General features: G+C 44.5%; 1 protein-coding gene and 2 long non-coding RNA genes across 3 annotated transcripts in view; 2 read left to right on the plus strand and 1 right to left on the minus strand.

Moving 5' to 3' along the window:
• The window catches only part of LOC143805432 (uncharacterized), a 332,861-nt gene that overhangs the window by 147,603 nt on the left and 163,958 nt on the right, over positions 1 to 21,300 (minus strand). The gene's annotated exons all lie outside the window — the stretch shown is intronic.
• On the plus strand, positions 806 to 18,934 carry LOC143809323 (uncharacterized). The gene is made up of 3 exons (XR_013222215.1): positions 806 to 900; positions 14,196 to 14,309; positions 18,375 to 18,934. It is a non-coding gene; the product is annotated as an uncharacterized LOC143809323 (long non-coding RNA).
• LOC143808933 (uncharacterized) lies at positions 3,141 to 5,547 on the plus strand. The gene is made up of 5 exons (XM_077292110.1): positions 3,141 to 3,170; positions 3,266 to 3,340; positions 3,660 to 3,855; positions 4,009 to 4,171; positions 4,959 to 5,547. Exons 1-5 carry the CDS (start codon positions 3,141 to 3,143, stop codon positions 5,545 to 5,547), a joined length of 1,053 nt encoding a protein of 350 aa, XP_077148225.1.

Genomic DNA, 21,300 nt, shown 5'->3' on the forward strand with positions numbered 1-21,300 from the left:
TAAGTTAAACTATGTAGTACTGTTTGTAAAAGGGAATCTGTCACCCCTAAATTGGCCTATACGCTAAGGCCACCGGCATCAGGGGCTTATCTACAGCATTCTGTAATGATGTAGATAAGTCCCCGGTGTATCCTGAAAGATAAGAAAAACTGGTTGAGGCTCCCTGTTGAGGGCAGAGCAAAGTACTGCAGTGCGCAGGCGCCGGGCCTCTCGGAGCTGCGGCAGGAAGAAAAGAAGAGGACTTCATCGTATGAAGATGGGAAGCGCTGGACCCGGAGCGCGACACCCATCGGACCAGACCGCAGCGGGACCGCCCCTGGGTGAGTATAATCTAACCTGCTTTTCTTATCTTTCAGGTTACATCGGGGGCTTATCTACAGCATTACAGAATGCTGTAGATAAGCCCTTGATGACAGTGGCTGCAGCTTATAGGCCAATTTTGGGGTGACAGATTCCCTTTAATATTTTGACTTACGTCGTTACTCTGTAGTTTTATTTTTGAAAAATTCAATCAAAATTCAATTACACAAAAAACAAGCAAAGTCATCAGACGCCTCCACCAACCTCCCTGGTGCTAAATGTGTTCCCTATTGTACGGCACAAAGCAATAATAATCAAATTCAGAGCCCACATTTCCGCTTGTTCAGGATGGTGGAAAGGAATGAAAAGTCATTTCTGTGACGGGCAGGTCCCTCAGATGACTTCATCGCAGGCTGCATCTGGAATAGATTATGGAGCAGGAGAGGGTTGTGCGGTTCTCAGACTTTGTTCAGCTCCTTTGTATTTCACTTGGTCGATTACTAGTCTTTATTTTCTGAAACTTTATAAGTGTCCCTCCACAAAACCCATCCTGTCCTCACTCCGATCACCTTATCTGCTGTCTGTTGCAATGTGATTTAGGTAAGTCTCTGGTCACATCTACCTCAGAGGCATTACTGAAGATTGTCATATTTAATGGGGAAATATTGTTGCCTGTCTTTACAGCTAGACAGACCCTTTGCGATCCTTCATTCAAGTCGCCTCAGCTTTCTCTGTCATTGTAAAAATGCAATCTTTTTGCAAAGATTTTTGCTGCTATAATTAGCTTAGGTTCAGTGAATATTGCAGCTAAGACCTTCATGTACCATACAAGGCCAAGAAAAGCTACCTGGTATTTATAAAATATATCCATAGGCCCCCAAAATGGGGCAAAAGCCTGTCTGTTTGGCTTGCAGTAAGCCAACGCAAAAAGAAGCTGCGCAGACATGTATACCACACGTGACATTGATGTACGGGCCCATTGTTCGAATGTGTATACCACATGTGACATCGGTGTACGGGCCCATTATTCAGACCTGTACACCACATGTGACATCGGCGTAGGGTCCCATTTTTCAGACTTGTATACCACGTGACATCGGTGTAGGGTCCCATTATTTGGTCCTGTATATTACATGTGACATCGGTATAGGGTCCCATTGTGCAGACCTGTAAACCACATGTCACATCGGTGTAGGGGCACATTGTCCAGACCTTTGTATCACATGTGACATTGGTGTTGGGTCCTCTTGTCCTGTAAGGCTACGTTCACATTTGCGGTGTGCGCCGCAGCGGCGTCGCCGCATCGCAACGCATGCGTCGTGCGGCCCTATCTTTAACATTGGGGCCGCATGGCGCCGCATGTACATGCGTTGTCATGCGTTTTGGTGCGTCGTACGCCGCATGCGGCGTTAGGGCGCACCTGCCAGGGCGCGGCAAACGCAACATGTTGCATTTTTTGGGCGGCGCAGACTTTTTAAAAAACGCATGCGTCGTGTTTGCGTCGTGTTTGCGTTGTCGATGCGCCTTTTTCCCCATTGACTTGCATTGACAACGCAGACGACGCAAGTACTTGCGTCGTGATGCGTTGTACGACGCATGCGTTTTTCTTTCAAAAATGCAAAACATTGTCTAGACTTTGTCTAGACACTTAAAAAAAGCACTATATATATAAAAAAAGGGGGGGGGGGGTTTGCCATTGTCTTTCACAGAGCACACAGAGCAGACCGAAGAGAGGAGCAACCTGCTTTCCAAACCTGTAAGTATATATTTCTCTTTGCATAATTTTTTTTCTGTGTTTTATTTCTTGTTTTTGATTTAATTTGTGCAATGTTTGCTCTGTGATATTGTACGGTTATGGCACTGTAGGTTGTTATTGAATACTAACATTTTTTTTTTATGTGTTTCTGATATATGCTGGCGTTTCTTGTGTGCGGCCTTGCTGGGTTTGGATTGGTTTTGGATTTATTTTTGGTTGTTCTTGTGTCATGCGGATGTTCAATGCCTTTTATTTGTAAGATTTTTTATTGTAAAATTTGTGGTGCATGTCTTTTTCTGGCTTCTATAGTTGGGGTAACCGTATGGCGTTTTCTAGGCTCATGGTTATGCTGTTGGCATTTTTTTTTTCTTTCCTTGAGTGTCTTTTCTTGCTGGTGGGGGGCTACATTTATGATGTTTCATTTGTATATTATTGTTCCGTGCTGCTATATGCCATTATATGTTAAATTGTATTATGGTTACGTCGTTTTCTGTATGGCTTCCATATATATATCTCCTGTATTGAATGTTTCCATAGCCAAGTGTGTAGTTAAATTTTTTTTTTTTTTTTGTTTGGGCCCTTTTTTAAAAATTTCTTGTGTTCTCTTTTCTATTTGACTATGGTTTTTCTTTTGGTTGCTGTATATTGTAACAGCGGTTGTCCCGTAATGTTTATTGCTTATTATCTAGAATGGTATTTATCGCCTTTTTCAGATGTATTTCTGTGGTAGATGTCACCATATGGTGTTGTTTTGGATCATGTCTTGTTGCTATTGTAAAGTATGGCGTGCAGTTTGCTATTTCATTGTGCCTTTTTTTTTCCTCTTTATTTTTTACTTTTTTATTTTTTAAAATTTGGACATAGGTGTCTATTTTTGCTTAATTTTGTTTGGGTCTATTCTTGTATTGTTTCTTCTATTGTATTCTCTTGCAATGTATGGCGTTGTGGTGGCGCTTTTTGAGTTTGCATTGTCCTATCAGTCAACAGTCAATTGTGGTTGTTTTAATGTTTTATTGTATGTGGCATTGTTAGCTTTGGATGTGATTTTTTGCTCATTTTTTCATTGCAGAGCAAACTTCCAATAATGGCGAGTGACTCTGAGCATAGCCAATCGGCGAGGGGGAGTGCGGTGAGTAATTATGTCCAGTTGCTTACTATTCGCTGCCATTTGTAGCATTGTCACTAATTTTTGTATACATTTTTTTACAGGCTTCTTCAAGTGAGGGGGAAGGCACACAGCGGGAGCAGGGAGATCGGTGCCAAGATGTGTCGTCAGGCCGGCAAGTGAGTATTTGTTGTTTTTTTTTAATCTTTTTTTTTGAGTAGCATCCTGCTGGGAGGAACATTAGGAGCAACCTGGTTTCACTAGGGCTGTTTACTAAGCTTAATTACATATAGCTTTTCAGGGCAGCAAGTATTTGGGGGAAGGTAACATACAGTTGAACTCCCTGCACAAAAACATTCAAAAATACAGGTGTAGAAACCATCAATATACATACATCAAATGGCAAAGGATAGGGCAAAGGTACAAATCATGCCAGGTGCTGATGATGGTTGTTTATATTTGCCTATTTGTAACCTTTTTGTTTTCTATTTTTTCTAGGTTTCACAACGGGACCACAGGGAGAGTATAGATGTGGAGCTCCTGATCTCCAGCATCCAGGAGCGTGGCCCGTTGTGGGACAGCCGTGACCCCCGGCACATGGACCAGGTGGTGATCAGGCGTTTGTGGGCAGAGGTGGCAAAGTCACTGTGGGATGGCTTTGACAGTGCCTCAGCGAAGGACAAAGGCACCTTTAGTGAGTATTGCTGAGACGCTGCTATGACCCATCTTGCCCGGATAAACACAACCGTGTCTGATGCTATCAACGCGTAAACTTTACATCACACACGGTTGTTTTATCCATTTAAAATGCTACATATGTAACCTTTTTTTTTCTTTGCATTCACAGTGAAAAAGTTGAGGACCAGATGGCGATCCATAAAGGACCGTTTCAATAAGGGGCTGCGTGCTGAGGAGGAGCAATCGAGGAGTGGTGCTGCTGCGGCCAAGTCGGTGCCCTACAAGTACAACAGGGCACTACAGTTCCTAAGACCAATCCTTGGCCGCCGACAGTAAGTATTTTGTCCACATACCATATTGCACATTGTACATTGCCCAGACACATAACATATTGCACAGCCACATAGTTCATTGCCCAGCCACATAGCATATTGCACAGCCACATAGTACATTGGCCAGCCACGTACATTATGCATCCACACACATAGTATATTTACAGGCCACTATATCGCAGCCACATAGTACACGTTCTAGCCACGTATCCACATAGTACATTTCCCAGGCACATAGTGTATTGGCCATCAATGTAGTCAGCGTAGCATATTGGCCATCCACGGTAATTTTTTTAGGTTAAGCGAGAGTCCTTGTAGTCCATGACAGGTTACGTTCTGAGTCAGTGTAGTTCTGATCGCAGGAATAATGATGACGTCTCGATCACATGATCCTAACGTCATGGACATTCCTGCGATCAGATCAGCAAAGTCTGGTTTTTATTTTTTTTTAATTCTTTTATAGACCTTAAATTTTATATTATTTTTGCAACATAGCCGGCATCTTGAAATTAGTTTTTCACACAATAATTTTTAAAAAATATGACAGGGGTATGCATTGCCTTTGGCAGAGGGAATGTACAGTCATTTTCTGCCGTCGGTATGTCCATGATTGTTATCGTGAGCCCTAATGGTCAGCTGGCGATAACAATCAGCAATTTATTATAGGCCACACAGACTGAGAGACGGGATTGTAATGTTTTGATGTGTCATGTAATTTTTTTGACAGGAGTTGGCGTATGTGATAGGTTATTAATTGAAGACTAATTTTTTCATTATCTTTTCACAGGACACACAGCAGCACCCTCCAGCGAGCTCCCCCCTGTGAAGCGGAACTTCATGGATCGCCATCTGAGCCGTCACAGCCATCCCACAGCGACAGCAGGCCTGCACCACCATCATCTGGAGAACCGGCTGCCGGTACGTCAGGTTTTCCCCTGCCCGAGGCCTCTGGCGCACCTTCGTTCGGGTATTCCCGACAGCGCCAGCGGGCCTCGGACAGGTCAGTCATGCCTGAATTTTTGCACTTGGGCACGGTGTTCCAGAACGGTTTCAAGGCGTTGAGAGATGAAATGTCCAGTATGGGACGGCGCCTTGAAATCCTGGAAGCCGAGCTCTCAAATCCGGCAAAACATTTTTTTAGCACAATTGCTAAAGGCATGGTGGAAAACCTTACGCCGGAACTCCAGATTTCGGTGATGCAGGACTGCAACAATTCTTACGTGAGGGCTCTGCAGCAGGCTCGGGTCGTGCAGTCAGCGACACTGCCCGTAGTGCCGTCGCTGGCTAGCATGACTCCGACTCCTGCTGCAGAGTCACTCCAGCCACCCCCACCCTGGTCCAAGTGCCGAGCGACGCCACCACAGGCACCATACTAGTGTGCGGCCCACTCCTGCTCCTGCCAGGCCCTCATCCTCCCGTAGGAGTGCTTCTGGGGGAGATGCCGCAGAAGCCAGGAAAAAAAAAAAAAAAAAACATAAGAGGAGGCACACAGACACACACACAGAGGCACAGGTTCTGGCTGCTCCAGTACAGACACCATCTCATCGTGGCTCTAGCCACAGCAGGAGCAGCCAGAGCCAACCAAGCCAAAAACGCAGGCGGCTTGTGTTGCCTCCTCTCTCCCATAGTGATGATGCGGTCTCGCTAGTGTACCCTGCGGGGGGTTTGGACCTGCCGTCAAGCCTCCTTGACTATGGCTCCTCCTCCTCCTCCTCCTATTCCACTCCCAGTCCACGTTCCAGGACTCAAAGCTACCGGTCACCGGTGGTAGCGGAAGTTGATCCCCCCTCGGCTGTTTAGGATACCCCCTAATTTTCTTTTCCCTTTTTTTTCTGTTTCCCCCAAATAAAAAATTATTTTATTGAATAAAATATTTGGTCTTCTTTTAACGTACACTTCTCGGCAATTCACTCCGTGCGCCATTTATTTGTGCTTCAAACACCTCATATATGCAATGTCAGACAGTATTTTTGGATTTTTTTTTTTTAACGTTTCTTTGGGTGTCTCACATTGCTGTATGAGGTGTTTCCAAGTGTTTCCAAACACTAAAGTGTATGAGTTGTTTTCAAAGAAAAAGGGTATGTGTCCACGCTCAGGATTGCATCCGGATTTGGTCAGGATTGTAATTCAATATTTGTAGCCAAAACCAGGCGTGGGTGATAAATACAGAAGTGGAGCATATGTTTCTATTCTACTTTTCCTCTAATTGTTCCACTCCTGGTTTTGGCTTACAAATACTGATGAAAAAACATGAGCAAATCCGGATGCAATCCTGACCGTGGACACATACCGTAAAGGTACCTTCACACTTAACATTGCTGCAGCAAAACAGACAATGATGCAATTCACTGCAGCATCGGTATTTGGTCGCTGGAGAGCTGTCTGTGTGACAGCTCTCCAGCGACCAACGATGCCGAGGTCCCCGGGTAACCATGGTAAACATCGGGTTGAAGTGCAGGGCGCACTTCTGATGTTTACCATGGTTACCAGTGTAAAATGAAAAAAAAAAAAAAATTCACAATCGCATCGCCCGGCGTCAGCTTCCCTGCACTGACTGAGTGACGTCCCTCACAGCAAAGCGGTAAAATCAACGCTGTGCTGTGAATTTACTTTACGGCCGGCGCTCAGTCAGTGAAGGAAGCGGACGCCAGGGGACGCGAAGATGAGTATATTTATTTTTATGTTTACATTTAACACTGCTAACCAGGGTAAACATCGGGTTACTAAGCGCGACCATGCGCTTGGTAACCGTTGTGTACCCTGGTTACCAGTGTAAAACATCGCTGGTATCGTTGTTTTTGCTGTCAAACACAACGATACACGGCGATCTTATAAACAAATAAATATGTTAGATGCTATGGCATAAATTTAATTGAAAAAGGGTAGAAAAATTAGAAATATTTTTTATTAAACAACATTTTCAAAAGAGGGTTATCACATTAGTGAACTATAGGTAGGTGCCAAATTTGACATAAACAAACCAACCAAAACGGATTTATTGCACAGCATGTAGAATTATTTTATTACTACAATCACAATACAGGGATTTATTGGTGTATTTAAATCCAGAATAAAGTCCAACAGTAAAACATAAAAACTACACCATTGTATCTTGCCAGGACACACGGCCAACATCTGACACAAAATAGGCCGCAAAACGATCCCTCATCTGTGCAATTTCAACACTTGTCCTCAGAGGATGATCCTGGTAATCGGGCAATGGGTTGGCTATGGGTTCATCCAGTTCAATGTTCAGTCTCTCTTTGGTCAGAATATAATTGTGGAGAACCACACACGCCTTCACCACCTCATCCACTGTCTCAGTTTTCAGATTAATGGCGGATCCTAATATCCGCCATTTGGACACAAGGATGCCAAAGGCGCACTCCACAGTCCTTCTGGCCCTGGATAGTCTGTAATTGAACACCCTTTTGGTATGGTCCAGGCCCCGACTGGAGTAGGGTTTCAATAGGTTGCCAGACATTTGGAATGCCTCATCCCCAACCACAACAAATGGCATCGCAGGGCCTTCGGTGTGGGGAAGAGGTCGTGGCTGGGGGAAATTAAAATTGTTGTTATATAATTTTTGGCCCATATCCGACTCCTTAAATGTCCGTGAGTCATTTGAACGGCCAAATGCCCCAATGTCCACTGCCAGAGAACGGCAGTCGGCACCAGCAATTGCCATTAGCACAGTGGAAAAATATTTTTTGTAGTTGTAGAACATGGATCCACTTTTCCCTGGCTTGGTAATACGAATATGCTTTCCATCCACCGCGCCAATGCAGTTTGGAAAAGAACACACCTGCTGAAATTTCTGTGCGTTTTCCTCCCAGATTTCTCTTGTAGGGACGGGTAAAAATTCCTCCCGGAGATTATCCCACAAAGCGCGGCAGGTCTCAGCAATAATTCCGGAAAGGGTGGAGACTCCAATCCGGAACTGAAAATGAAGGGATCTCAATGTCTCTCCGGTAGCAAGGAAACTGCAAAGAAGATAAATAAATTACATTAAAGTACATTGTAATTTATAAAAGTACATTGACCATACCAACCCCCCCCCCAAAAAAAAAAAAAAAAAAAGGGGAAGAACATATCACAGTCATTCAGCTACGTACCGTAGAGTGACCAGAAGCCGCTCCTCTGCGGAAATAGCTCTCCGGAGCTGTGTGTCCCGCCTGCCAATGGATCCTTCCACCCGACGCAGCAGATACCGGAAGCTGTCCTGAGACATCCTGGTGTACTCGAAATACTTCTCCAGGTTCTCATTCAGTTCGCCAAACAAGCTATGGTATGCTCCACGGCTCTCCCGGACTTCCAAGATAGGGTGTATCCAAAAACGGAGTTGACTCCATCTCCGTTTTTCCCTTTCCCTTTGATGACAACAGGCAACAGCATAGGCATGAGCAAAGGCTAATTCCATCTCCATATCCATGATAACACTGTCCATGGGACGCTCCATCATGAATACCAGCAAAATGGGAGGAATTCATGTCTGCCAAGGTATATATACACAATTGCATAAACACCAACCCTCTTCTAGCCATTGGTGGTCCCTTATCTATTGTGTAGACCCTTTTTTTGAGGGGGTGGGTTGAAGAATGACTCACTGTACAAAAAACGCATGCGGCGCAAAACGCTGCGTTTTTTGTTGAAAACGCAACTGCGTTTGCAAAAAACGCAGCGTTTTGCGCCGCATGCGTTGAACGCATGCGGCGCAAAACGCTGCGTTGTGCATGCGTTTTGCTGCGTTTTTGTTTGCGTTGTGCGTTGCGGCGACGCCGCTGCGGCGCACACCGCAAATGTGAACGTAGCCTAATATGCCTTCTACAGAAGTATGCATCATGTTGGCTCAAACTAATGACAGACACAACTGTTTATAACAAGCTCCAATTATTGCTGCTGCCTCTTCACCTTTTTGTTATTTTTCACGTTTCTCCCTGAAAAAATGCAATTTAAAATATATAATACATGAAAATTCATTTTTTACGAATCCTCACAACACTATTCCTGTATATATTTTCTCTACATCTGAGGTGGTAAACTTGCCTTTGAGCATTCAGAACAAATCACGGTCTAATTAATAACATATAAATATTTAGGATTCCTTTTCCCTTATGCCTTTGGATTTTTGCAGACAGCTCAGATACTTTACAAAAAGAGCCGAGAAATGAGTTTACTTCTCTCTTGTTAATCCTTGTATAATTCGGGGCTTTGCTATACTGAAGTCTTATTTATGGACCCCATTTGTTGTAAGCTTAGGTCGGTGCTCGTATACACAATTTATACTTGTGTCTAATGAAATTTTACAGTTCGCTTCCATGGTTATGGACTCTTGTAGAATATGCTCCAGAGCTAAAATCTTCCAATGTTACCACATCTCCAATAACAGTTGGGGATATTAGGGTTACGTTTATGTAATAGGGAAGGGATGTGATACCAAAACACAAGTCGCTTATATTGATTTCCCTGTAGGTGAACAGTTTGTAAGTCTTAGCTGCACTCCTCCATACTCCTTGCCAAGTACTAGGCGAGAGGGATTTCCCTAGAAAACTATCCCATTTACACATGTATGAGTGTTTTAGGTGATCGGATATATAGGGGTTAAGTAATAATTGATAAATCTAATATATAACGCTGAATGTGTGTATGTGTGTGTGTATGTATGTATGTATGTATGTATGTCCGGGATTGGCATCTGAACCGTCGCAGCTACAGCCACAAAATTTTGCACAGTCACACGTCTGGACCACGAGAGCGTCATAGGCTATGTTGTGAGGTGAAATTTTAACCCCGCGCTTTCCAATTCACCAAACAATTTTGCCCCTATCTACATAATGGGGAAAAAGTGAAAGGAAAAGTGTTGGAGGCGTCGCAGGCTCGCAGCTACAGGCACAAAATTTTGCACAGTCACACGTCTGGACCCCGAGAGCGTCATAGGCTATGTTGTGAGGTGAAATTTTAACCCCGCGCTTTCCAATTCACCAAACAATTTTGCCCCTATCTACATAATGGGGAAAAAGTGAAAGGAAAAGTGTTGGAGGCGTCGCAGGCTCGCAGCTACAGGCACAAAATTTTGCACAGTCACACGTCTGGACCCTGAGAGCGTCAAAGCTATTTTGTGAGGTGAAATTTTAACCCCGCGCTTTCCAATTCACCAAACAATTTTGCCCCTATCTACATAATGGGGAAAAAATGAAAGGAAAAGTGTTGGAGGCAAATTAACAGCTGCCAGATGTGAACAAGGGGGACTTAAAGAATGACAGCGATGGTGCCAAAGAGTATATACTGTACAGTTGCTAAGGTGGGGCCCCAACATGGGATAATCACCACACCACCACGGGGATATGAACACACACACAAAATGCGCCACACACTACCACGTGCTCGAACACATATACCACCCTCAGCGCACATTTCACCACACATACACCAACCTCGCCACATAAAAGTAGAAACACAAAAGTCGCCGCTCAAAACTCGCCACGCGCAAAACTCTCCACATGCAAAACTCGCCACACGTGCAAAACTCACCTCATGGAAAACTCGCCACACGCAAAACTTGCACACGCAGAAAAATTGCCACACGCAGAAAAATTGCCACATGCACAAAAGTTGCAACACATGCAAAAGTTGCCTCACACAAAACTTGCACATACTCAAAAGGCACCACACATAAAACTCGCCACGCGCAAAACTCGCCATGCGTAAAACTTGCTGCACACAACTTGCTACACTAACCTGTCACATGCAACTCGACACACAAAAAGTTGCTATACGCATGTCGCCACACAAAACTCATCTCACAAAAGTCCCTACATGCATGTCGCCACACGCAACTCAACACACACAACTTGACACACGAAACTCACCCTAAAACACACACAAGTCTGGTATTATCCTTAAAAAATAAAAATCTGATTAATAAGCAGACAAACTACAAGAGCAACAAATGTACCATATAGGAATCCGGCAGCTGTCAGTCACATGACCAGTCTATTATGTGTATGTGTGAGCTAATATATACTGCCAGGGGTGGGCTTACTGTTAGCTGGGGATTTATCAGGCTGCCATTTTAGCTTACAAATACTGAGGTAAAAATACTGACCAAATAACGTGTGAACGAGGGCTAATACAGGAGGAGATGACATACAGCTATATACTATATACAGGAGGAGATGACACACAGGTATATACTATTTACAGGGGAGATGACACACAGGTATATACTATATACAGGAGGAGATGACACACAGATATATACTATATACAGGAGAGATGACACACAGGTATATACTATATAGAGGAGGAGATGACATACAGGTACATACTACATACAGGAGAGATGACACACAGGTATATACTATATACAGGAGGAGATGACACACAGGTATATACTATATACAGGAGCAGATTACCTACAGGTATATAGTATATACAGGAGGAGATGACATACAGGTATATGCTATGTATAGGAGGAGATGACATACAGGTATATACTATATACAGGAGGAGATGACACACAGATATATACTATATATAGGTGAGATGACACACAGGTATATACTATATACAGGAGATTACATACAGGTATATCTAATATATAAAGCTGAATGTGTGTATGTATGTATGTGTGTATGTCCGGGATTGGCATCTGCACCGTCGCAGCTACAGCCACAAAATTTTGCACAGTCACACGTCTGGACCCCGAGAGCGTCATAGGCTATGTTGTGAGGTGAAATTTTAACCCCGCGCGTTCCAATTCACCAAACAATTTTGCCCCTATCTACATAATGGGGAAAAAGTGAAGGGAAAAGTGTTGGAGGAAAATTGACAGCTGCCAGATGTGAACAATGAGGACTTAAAGAATGAGAGCGATGGCGACAAAGAGTATATACCGTACAGTTGCTAAGGTGGGGCCCCGACATGGGATACTCACCACACACAGGGATATGAACACAAACACAAAATGCGCCACACACTACCACGTGCTTGAACACATATACGACCCTCAGCACACATTTCACCACACATACACCAACCTCGCCACATAAAAGTCGAAACACAAAAGTCACCACTCAAAACTCGCAACGCGCAAAACTCGCTACATGCAAAACTCGCCATATGCAAAACTAGGCTCACGCAAAACTCGCCACACGTGCAAAACTCACCTCATGGAAAACTCACCTCATGCAAAACTTGCACACACAGAAAAATTGCCACATGTACAAAAGTTGCACCACATGCAAAAGTTGCCTCACACAAAACTTGCACATACTCAAAACGCACCACACATAAAACTCGCCACGCGCAAAACTCGCCATGCACAAATCTTGCTGCACACAACTTGCTACACTAACCTGTCACATGCAACTCGACACACAAAATGTTGCTACACGCATGTCGCCACACAAAACTCATCTCACAAAAGTCGCTACATGCATGTCGCCACACGCAACTCAACACACACAACTTGACACATGAAACTCGCCCTAAAACACACACAAGTCTGGTATTATCCTTCAAAAATAAAAATCTGATTAATAAGCAGACAAACTACAAGAACAACAAATGTACCATATAGGAAATACGGCAGCTGTCAGTCACATGACCTGTCTATTATGTGTATGTGTGAGCTAATATATACTGCCAGGGGGAGGGCTTCCTGTTGGCTGGGGATTTATCAGGCTGCCAATAGCAACCAATCACAGCTCAGCTTCTATTTTGCTACAGTTAATTAACCTGAGCTCTGATTGGTTAATATAGGCAACAAAGACATTCTCAGTATAACAAAGCTAATATATGTTGTGAAATTCTTCTATTAGCTTAGTTTTTGCCTTTTAATAATTACTTTTCTATCTATTTGTTTTGTGGTTTTTGTGTGCAGAATAAATTTTTGTTAACACATTCTATTTTGCTAACAGCAGTCATTAACCCGGGCGAAGCCGGGTAGTACAGCTAGTATCCTATAAAAGTCCTGTAGTTGAAGCACCAGCTCTACATTTAAAGTGGGCAGATTGAGAAACTTTGACGGTAGAAAAGAGAGTATACATATAGTTCCTGATGTACATATACCGGCAATAAGTTTAAGGGAATGCTAAAGCAAGATTGCAATGTATGAAAAGGTAGTAAAACCCTACAGTGCATAGCAACTATATCTGCAAAACAAAAAATTGTGCCTACTAAACCACAGTCTGGTGAAGCGGTTTTTCAAAGTATCAAATATTGCAGGGTCGACTTTGCTTGTTTTGCAGAACATATTAAGTTGATTTCACAAAAAAAAATAAATCAGATCTCTCTTATGAATTAAGTCATTTGGTATTTACAAAAAGTGGTGGATGCTTAGTATAGTGAGTGTACAATGTTTGCTGTAGGTTGGTGCATGTACCTACCTGGTAAAGGCTATACACCATTCAGCAAGCACCAATACCCAGGAATCACTGTGGTGTATTCAAGGCATGGCAGATTGTGTAATGTATCAGTTGTAAATTCTATGTGTACATGCACAGGGTTAGGGTTAATGTACAGATAATGGCACTTGAACAGTAAAGAATCCTTCCAGTTCTGCTGTTCAAGTAGTTAAACCATAGAATTCCCAGCTTTTACAGAAATGAAAAATAAGCTGGACTGGTATAATCAGATGACTTAGAAAGAAAATGTCTTAGCAATAACACCACTAGTGTTCATAGAAAGGGAAAGATGACTGCACATGCTGGTATCATTGCAGGTGCTCTTAGGTGGCAAGTGGCTTTATGAGACGTCACCTTCTTGGACCACGATGTGTCCAATCCATTCTCATTTGCTTTAACAATTTGTTGAATATGAGTAGTAACGTTCAGCCAACTGGTAGAACAAAATAGCAGCCAGGATGGAGGAGCAATCAGAAGGTTACAGGATAGTAACATTCGTTTCAGGTGACAACACTTTCATTTCAGTCTCTATTTTTCAGGGTACGTTGAAACTAGTTGTCAGATTTCCAATATTGCCACCTATAATATTTTACCCCTCTGCTTGTAATTTCCTGTAGCCAGTGAGCCTCACCTTTATGCATAATCATGGTTCAATTGGTAGAGGAGGAAATAAAGTGAAACAAGACTGCCTGTTGAGAATACATCCGAATAAGCCAGGAATACATCAGGAGGTAAGACTCTGCTCGGCACTTGTATCCTGCCTGCATCACTAAGGACAGGGACAAGAATTCAGCGAACACCGATACAGCCCCGCCCCAGATATCAAAAGGTTAATTCCTCTCATTGTAGCAATCAGCAATGAACATGTGGAGCTCCATATTTGCAAATTGTTTCACAATATGCACCTATCTGCAACCTGCTGTTATGTCCTCCAGAATCTGCATCGTATGCAATGATCTATTTACAACAAACTGAATACACTTCTCAATTTTTAGACCTATGGAAGATTTCACGCTCATACAAGCCGCTCATCGGGTTTCCGGCCTGGTTGTCAATAGCAGTATTTAGAAACTTGGCACTCAAGCATGATTCAAAAGGATGATAGGCAATCCAGAAAATAAGAAACTTTTTGGTCTGTAATTTGACATTTATCAGTCTAGGGACTAGAGATGAGCGAATATCTTCGGCTCCCTCTTTATTCAGCAACCTATAGCGCTTACCGAATAAGCTGCATCGGGAGCCCGGCTAACTGGAGCGCTCTGATAATCAGCTGTTCCGAGATGCAGCTGCATGTGTCGCGGCTGTGTGTCAGGCACAACACATGCATAGAGAGTTTCTTGGGCTGTGCTGTCACACAGCCGCGACACATGCAGCTGCATCTCGGAACAGCTGATTATCAGAGCGCTCCAGTTAGCCGGGCTCCCGATGCAGCTTATTCGGTAAGCGCTATAGGTTGCTGAATAAAGAGGGAGCCGAAGATATTCGCTCATCTCTACTAGGGACTGCTTTCAGAATAAGGCCGGCGTCACACTGGCGTTTTAAACGGCCGAGTGCAATGCGATAAAAAATCGCATTGCACTCGGACCAATGTTCAGCTATGTGGCAGCTCCCACCAGCCGACTTTTTGTCGGCCGTTTTCCTCGGTCCGAGACAATCGCAGCATGCTGCGATTGTCTCGGACCGAGGAAAACTCTCGGCTCACTCGCACCCATATAAGCCTATGGGTGCGAGTGAGGCAGCGCACACCACTCGGATATCATCCGAGTGCTGGGCGTTATAAGCGGACCCCAGCAATGGAGGAGATGGAGAAATTCATTTCTCCGCCTCCTCCGCAGCTGTGCTCCGATTCTCCCTGTGCGAGAGAATCGGAGCACAGACGCATGACACTCGGCTCCTGCTCTGCTGTGAGCAGGAGCCGAGTGTCATTAGTATATCGCATCCGATGATCTAGCATCGGATGCAATATGCCAGTGTGACGCCGGCCTAACCGTACGTGCGGCGCTGGGAGAGTAGTGCGGTGTCCACTGCTATGAAGCTTCTACTCTCCCAGTCTCCCAGCGCTGCACATGCGCCTATTCTGAAAGCAGTCCTTAGACTGACGAAAGTCAAATTACAGACCAAAATGCTTCCAATTTTCTGGATTGTCTATCATTCCCTTTAATCTTGCTTGAGAGACAAGTTTATAAATACTGATTAATGGGACAGGATCCTAGTTGGGCACCAACTTTCCAGAAGTGCCATGCCTTTTTATTTCTTCTACAAGGCAACAGGAAATCCCTGCAGAATTCTCTCTGTAAGGCTGGTTTCACACGTCAGTGGCTCCGGTACGTGAGGTGACAGTTTCCTCACGTACCGGAGCCACTGACACACGTAGACCCATAAAAATCAATGCATCTGTGCAGATGTCATTGATTTTTTGCGGACCGTGTCTCCGTGTGCCAAACACGGAGACATGTCAGTGTTCGTGGGAGCGCACGTATTACACGGACCCATTAAAGTCAATGGGTCCGTGTAAAACACGGACCACACACGGACCTTCTCCGTTTGCAGTCCATGTGGCGTGCAGGAGACAGCGCTACAGTAAGCGCTGTCCCCCCCACATGGTGCTGAATCCGCGATTCATATGTTCCCTGCAGCAGCGTTTGCTGCAGAGAAAATATGAATAATAGTGTTTAAAATAAAGATCTATGTGTCCGCCGCCCTCCCACCCCCTGTGCGCCCCCCCGCTGTTCTGAAAATACTCACCCGCCTCCCTCGCAGTGTTCTGTGCTGGCCGGCCCTTCTACTGTATGCGGTCACGTGGGGCCGACGATTAGAGTCATGAATATGTGGCTCCACCTCCCATAGGGGTGGACCCGCCTATTCATGACTGTAAATGAGCGGCTCCACGTGACCGCATACAGGAGAAGATGGGGCCAGACCAGGAAGCAGCGACAGCCAACGAGGGACGCGGGTGAGTATTTTCTTAACAGCGGGGGGGGCGCACAGGGGGTTGGAGGACGGGGGACACATAGATCTTTATTTTAAACACTATTATTCATATCTTCTATGCAGCAAATGCTGCTGCACAGAAGATATGAATCGCGGCTTCAGCACGATGCAGAGTGGGTACCACACGCTCCGTGTGGTACCCACTCCGCACACGGGCCGCACACGTGTGCCGCACGTATGGCCTACGTGAGCACACGGACACGGATAACTCCGGTACCAATTTTTTCCGGTACCGGAATTATCTGGACGTGTGGGACAGCCCTAAACAGAAGTGGGGCGATACCTTACAATTTACCATGGACATCAAAGCACCTTATCACGTGCTCCAATCTACTATATAATTGTCTAAGGGTCACATCCGTCTTTCTGTCTGTCCTTCTGTCTGTCCTTCTGTCTGTCACGGATATTCATTGGTCGCGGCCTCTGTCTGTCATGGAATCCAAGTCGCTGATTGGTCTCGCCAGAATAGTGAGTGCAGCTCTGGAGTATAATACAGGATGTACAGTAACTTAGGATCAGTACAGGATCAGTAATGTAACGTATGTACACAGTGACTGCACCAGCAGAATAGTGAATGCAGCTCTGGAGTATAATACAGGATGTAACTCAGGATCAGTAATGTAGTGTGTGTACTCAGTGACTGCACCAGCAGAATAAGGCTATGTGCACACGTAGGGAGGGTCCTCTGCGGGTTCTCCCGCAGCGGATTTGATAAATCTGCAGGGCAAAACTGCTGCGGTTATCCCTGCAGATTTATCGCAGTTTGTTTTGCGATTTCCCCTGCGGGATTACTCCTATACTATTGATGCTGCATATGCAGCAATATGCAGCATCAATAGTAATGTTAAAAATAATTAAAAAATGGTTATATACTCACCCTCTGACGTCCCGATCTCCTCGGCGCTGCACGCGGCGGTCCGGTTCCAAAGATGCTGTGCGAGAAGGACCTTCGTGATGTCACGGTCATGGGACCGCGACGTCATCGCAGGTCCTGCTCGCACAGCAACCCTGAAACCGGACGGTCGTGTGCAGCGCTGAGAGGTGAGTATATCATTATTTTTTATTTTAATTCTTTTTTTTTAACACAAATATGGTTCCCAGGTCCTGGAGGAGAGTCTCCTCTCCTCCACCCCGGGTACCATCTGCACATGATCCGCTTACTTCCCGCATCGTGGGCACAGCCCCATGCGGGAAGTAAGCGGATCAATGCTTTCCTATGTGTGCAGAATCGCAGCGATTCTGCACAAAGAAGTGACATGCTGCGGAATGTAAACCGCTGCGTTTCTGTGTGGTTTTTCCCGCAGCATGTGCACAGCGGATTGTGGTTTCCATAGGTTTACATGTAACTGTAAACGCAATGGAAACTGCTGCGGACCCGCAGCTGCAGAAACGCTGAAGTTCCGCGGTAAAAACCGCAACGTGTGCACATAGCCTAAGTAACATTATATTTACAATGTGATGACTTTGTGTGTAGATTAACTCTTGATATACCGTACATTTCTTCATTATTACTTCTAATGGAATCATAAGCTTCATTATAATGTATTCAATGACTGTACAGCATTAAGTTGCTGAGTTGCCAGTGTATGAATGAAGCTTGAAATGACATCTGCACAGACGTTTAGATCTCAAGAATTTGCCTCTGGCCTCACAATTCGTGGAAATATTCCATCATGTAATTTAGACATGATGGAAAATAAGTCGGAGAGACATATTACATTAGTGCACTAATTAGGTTTGGGGAGGGAAGGACATTGTTCAGCTTATGGAAAGTTTCAGAGACAACGCATTCTTGATCATTACAGATACAGATTGTACTGGACACTGCATACATATCTACAAGGAAGAAGTGAACAAAAACGAAAAAAAAAAAAGAAAGAAGAACTTCAAAACTCCTTGAGGAAGAATGAGAATCTATGTTATAGGCCTCCCCTCCACCCTCAGTTCTTCCAGGTGTTTCTATGAAAATCAGTCTAATAACATTCTTTTACAGAAACTGCTGAAAGACAAACATGGAGCCCGTCAGGTGTAATGAAGCTACTGGTAAGATCAGATTCTGTAATAAATCCATTACCAAGTCACTTCACAGGGTTAACTTTCTGACTTCTCTGCAACAAACTAGAGCCCTGGAATGAGAAGGATGGAGGAGGAGGATTGTAGGCATTTCTTGTATGGAATAAAACATTTTAACCCTATCAAGGCACCTACAGATTTTTGACTGCAGAAAAGGTGGGTACTGAGCCTGCAGAGACATTGCTGCATTAACACTGCTTCAACCTAACAGAATCAGAGTCCTGGAACCCAAAGAAACGATTACTTATTGGACCACCCTTGGAAATGTCGTCGTACAACACTGGCCATACACTGAGGCCGGTTTCACACGTCAGTGGCTCCGGTACGTGAGGTGACAGTTTCCTCCCGTACCGGAGACACTGACACACGTAGACCCATAAAAATCAATGCATCTGTTCAGATGTCATTGATTTTGTGCGGACCGTGTGCGGACCGTGTCTCCGTGTGCCAAACACGGAGACATGTCAGTGTTCGTGGGAGCGCACGGATTACACGGACCCAATAGAGTCAATGGGTCCGTGTAAAACACGCACCTCACACGGACATTCTCCGTCTGGGGTCCGTGTGGCGTGCCGGAGACAGCGCTACAGTAAGCGCTGTCCCCCCCACATGGTGCTGAAGCCGCGATTCATATGTTCCCTGTAGCACCGTTTGCTACAGAGAAAATATGAATGATAGTGTTTAAACTAAAGATCCATGTGTCCGCCGCCCTCCCACCCCCTGTGCGCCCCCCCCGCTGGTCAGAAAATACTTATCCGGGTCCCCCGTCGGCAGTCGCTCCTTCCTGGTCTGGCCGCGCCTCCTACTGTATGCGGCCGATTACACTCATGAATATGTGGCTCCACCTCCAATAGGGGCGGAGCCGCCTATTCATGAGTGTAAATGATCGGGCCCACGTGACCGCATACAGTAAGCCGCGGCCAGACCAGGAAGGAGCGACTGCCGACGGGGGATCCGGGTGAGTATTTTCTGACCAGCGGGGGGGGCGCACAGGGGGTGGGGGGGCGGCGGACACATGGATCTTTATTTTAAACACTATTCTTCATATTTTCCCTGCAGCAAACGTTGCTGCAGGGATGATATGAATCGCAGCTTCAGCACCATGCAGAGTGGGTACCACACGCTCCGTGTGGTACCCACTCGCCATACGGGCGGCACACGTGTGCCGCAGGTATGGCCTCCGTGAGTTCCCAGGCACACGGACACGGATAACTCCGGTACCGATTTATTCCGGTACCGGAATTATCTGGACGTGTGGGACAGCCCTTAGGCAGTATCACACAATGCATGATACATAATAGCCACAGCACAAGCAATAAATTACAAATAAATAATATAAAAAAACAAATATATAGGGAAGGGTGTAGGCTTTTCCGTAATCCATCGATTCTCATTACACTATACGTAGTCCATGAGCCAAGAACCAAATTTGACGATATCGGTACCAAGCGGAGTGACTAATTCTCTTTGGTATTTTTAGGTAGATGCATGTCTGTAGTTTATTTTTTGATATGATAGCCCTTACATATACGTAGCTTATTAACCCCTTCAGCCCTAGGCCTATTTGTACCCAAGTGCCTAAGCCAATCTGACCTGTGCCACTTCATGGGCTAATAACTTTGGAACGCTTTCACCTATCCAAGCCATTCTGAGATTGTTTTCTCGTGACATATTGTACTTCACGTCAGTGCTAAATGGGAGTCAATATATTTTACCTTTCTATATAAAAAAATGCTAAATATTCGGAAATTTTGGAAAAATCGGCAATTTTTTAACTTTGAAATTCTCTGCTTTTTACAAAAATACTGATACCCCCCATAATAGTTATTAATTTACACTCCCCACATGTTTACTTCATATTGGCATCATTTTGAAAATGAAACCTTATTGTTTTACGACGTAATAGGGCTTATAGTTTTATGCGCAATTTTTCACATTTACAGCAAAACCCACTTTTCAAAGGACCAAGTCACTTCTGAAGTCACTTTAAGGGGCTTACATAACAGAAACCACCCATAAATTACCCCATTTTGCAAACTACACCCCTCAAGCTGTTCAAAACTCATTTTTAAAAACTGTTAACCCTTTAGGTGTTCCACAGGAATTTTAGCATGAGCCAAGAACCAAATATGACGATATCGGTACCACCCGGAGTGACTAGATGTAGTATTTGTAACAAAATTTAATCCAAGTTATGTAAATACACACTGAACATGTCATGTGCATATATATATATATATATATATATATATATATATATATATATATATATATATATGTTACTCCATAATATCTTCAACATCGGACTCTGAATCTGACTGTTGTTCTACTGGCTCGTCTTCAGTACCCTTGTTCTGGCATGTCTGTAATCTGCACATGTCTGTGCACTTCAGGCCATTGCTGAGGCAAGTACACTGAGGAAGTTCACATGACCGCACACACTTGCAGGACAGTAGCTGTATAATAGCTTCTGGTGCTGGTGCCCCTTGCATCCACTTGACAACAAGCTTTCCGTCGTTATCTATCATCCAACCGCAGTCTGTTGGGTTTGCAACCCATGGCTGGCTCTGCAGACTTCTCCTCCAGATCGCAGCCTGGTAGTTTGCACGCAGTGCATGCATGAAAAGGCAGTCCTGGCAAGGAGGGAGTTGACTTGAC

The sequence above is a fragment of the Ranitomeya variabilis genome, chromosome 2 (assembly GCF_051348905.1).
Source record: "Ranitomeya variabilis isolate aRanVar5 chromosome 2, aRanVar5.hap1, whole genome shotgun sequence".
Taxonomy (NCBI): Eukaryota; Metazoa; Chordata; class Amphibia; order Anura; family Dendrobatidae; genus Ranitomeya; species Ranitomeya variabilis.

What these genes read in the sequence shown, in the direction of transcription:
- LOC143808933 (XM_077292110.1), top strand. Translation starts at nt 3,141, where the DNA reads ATGGCGAGTGACTCTGAGCATAGCCAATCG. An exon ending in GAAGGACAAAGGCACCTTTA is followed by an intron (nt 3,856 to 4,008) that starts GTGAGTATTGCT and finishes TTGCATTCACAG; the next exon opens with TGAAAAAGTTGAGGACCAGA. An exon ending in CCAATCCTTGGCCGCCGACA is followed by an intron (nt 4,172 to 4,958) that starts GTAAGTATTTTG and finishes ATCTTTTCACAG; the next exon opens with GACACACAGCAGCACCCTCC.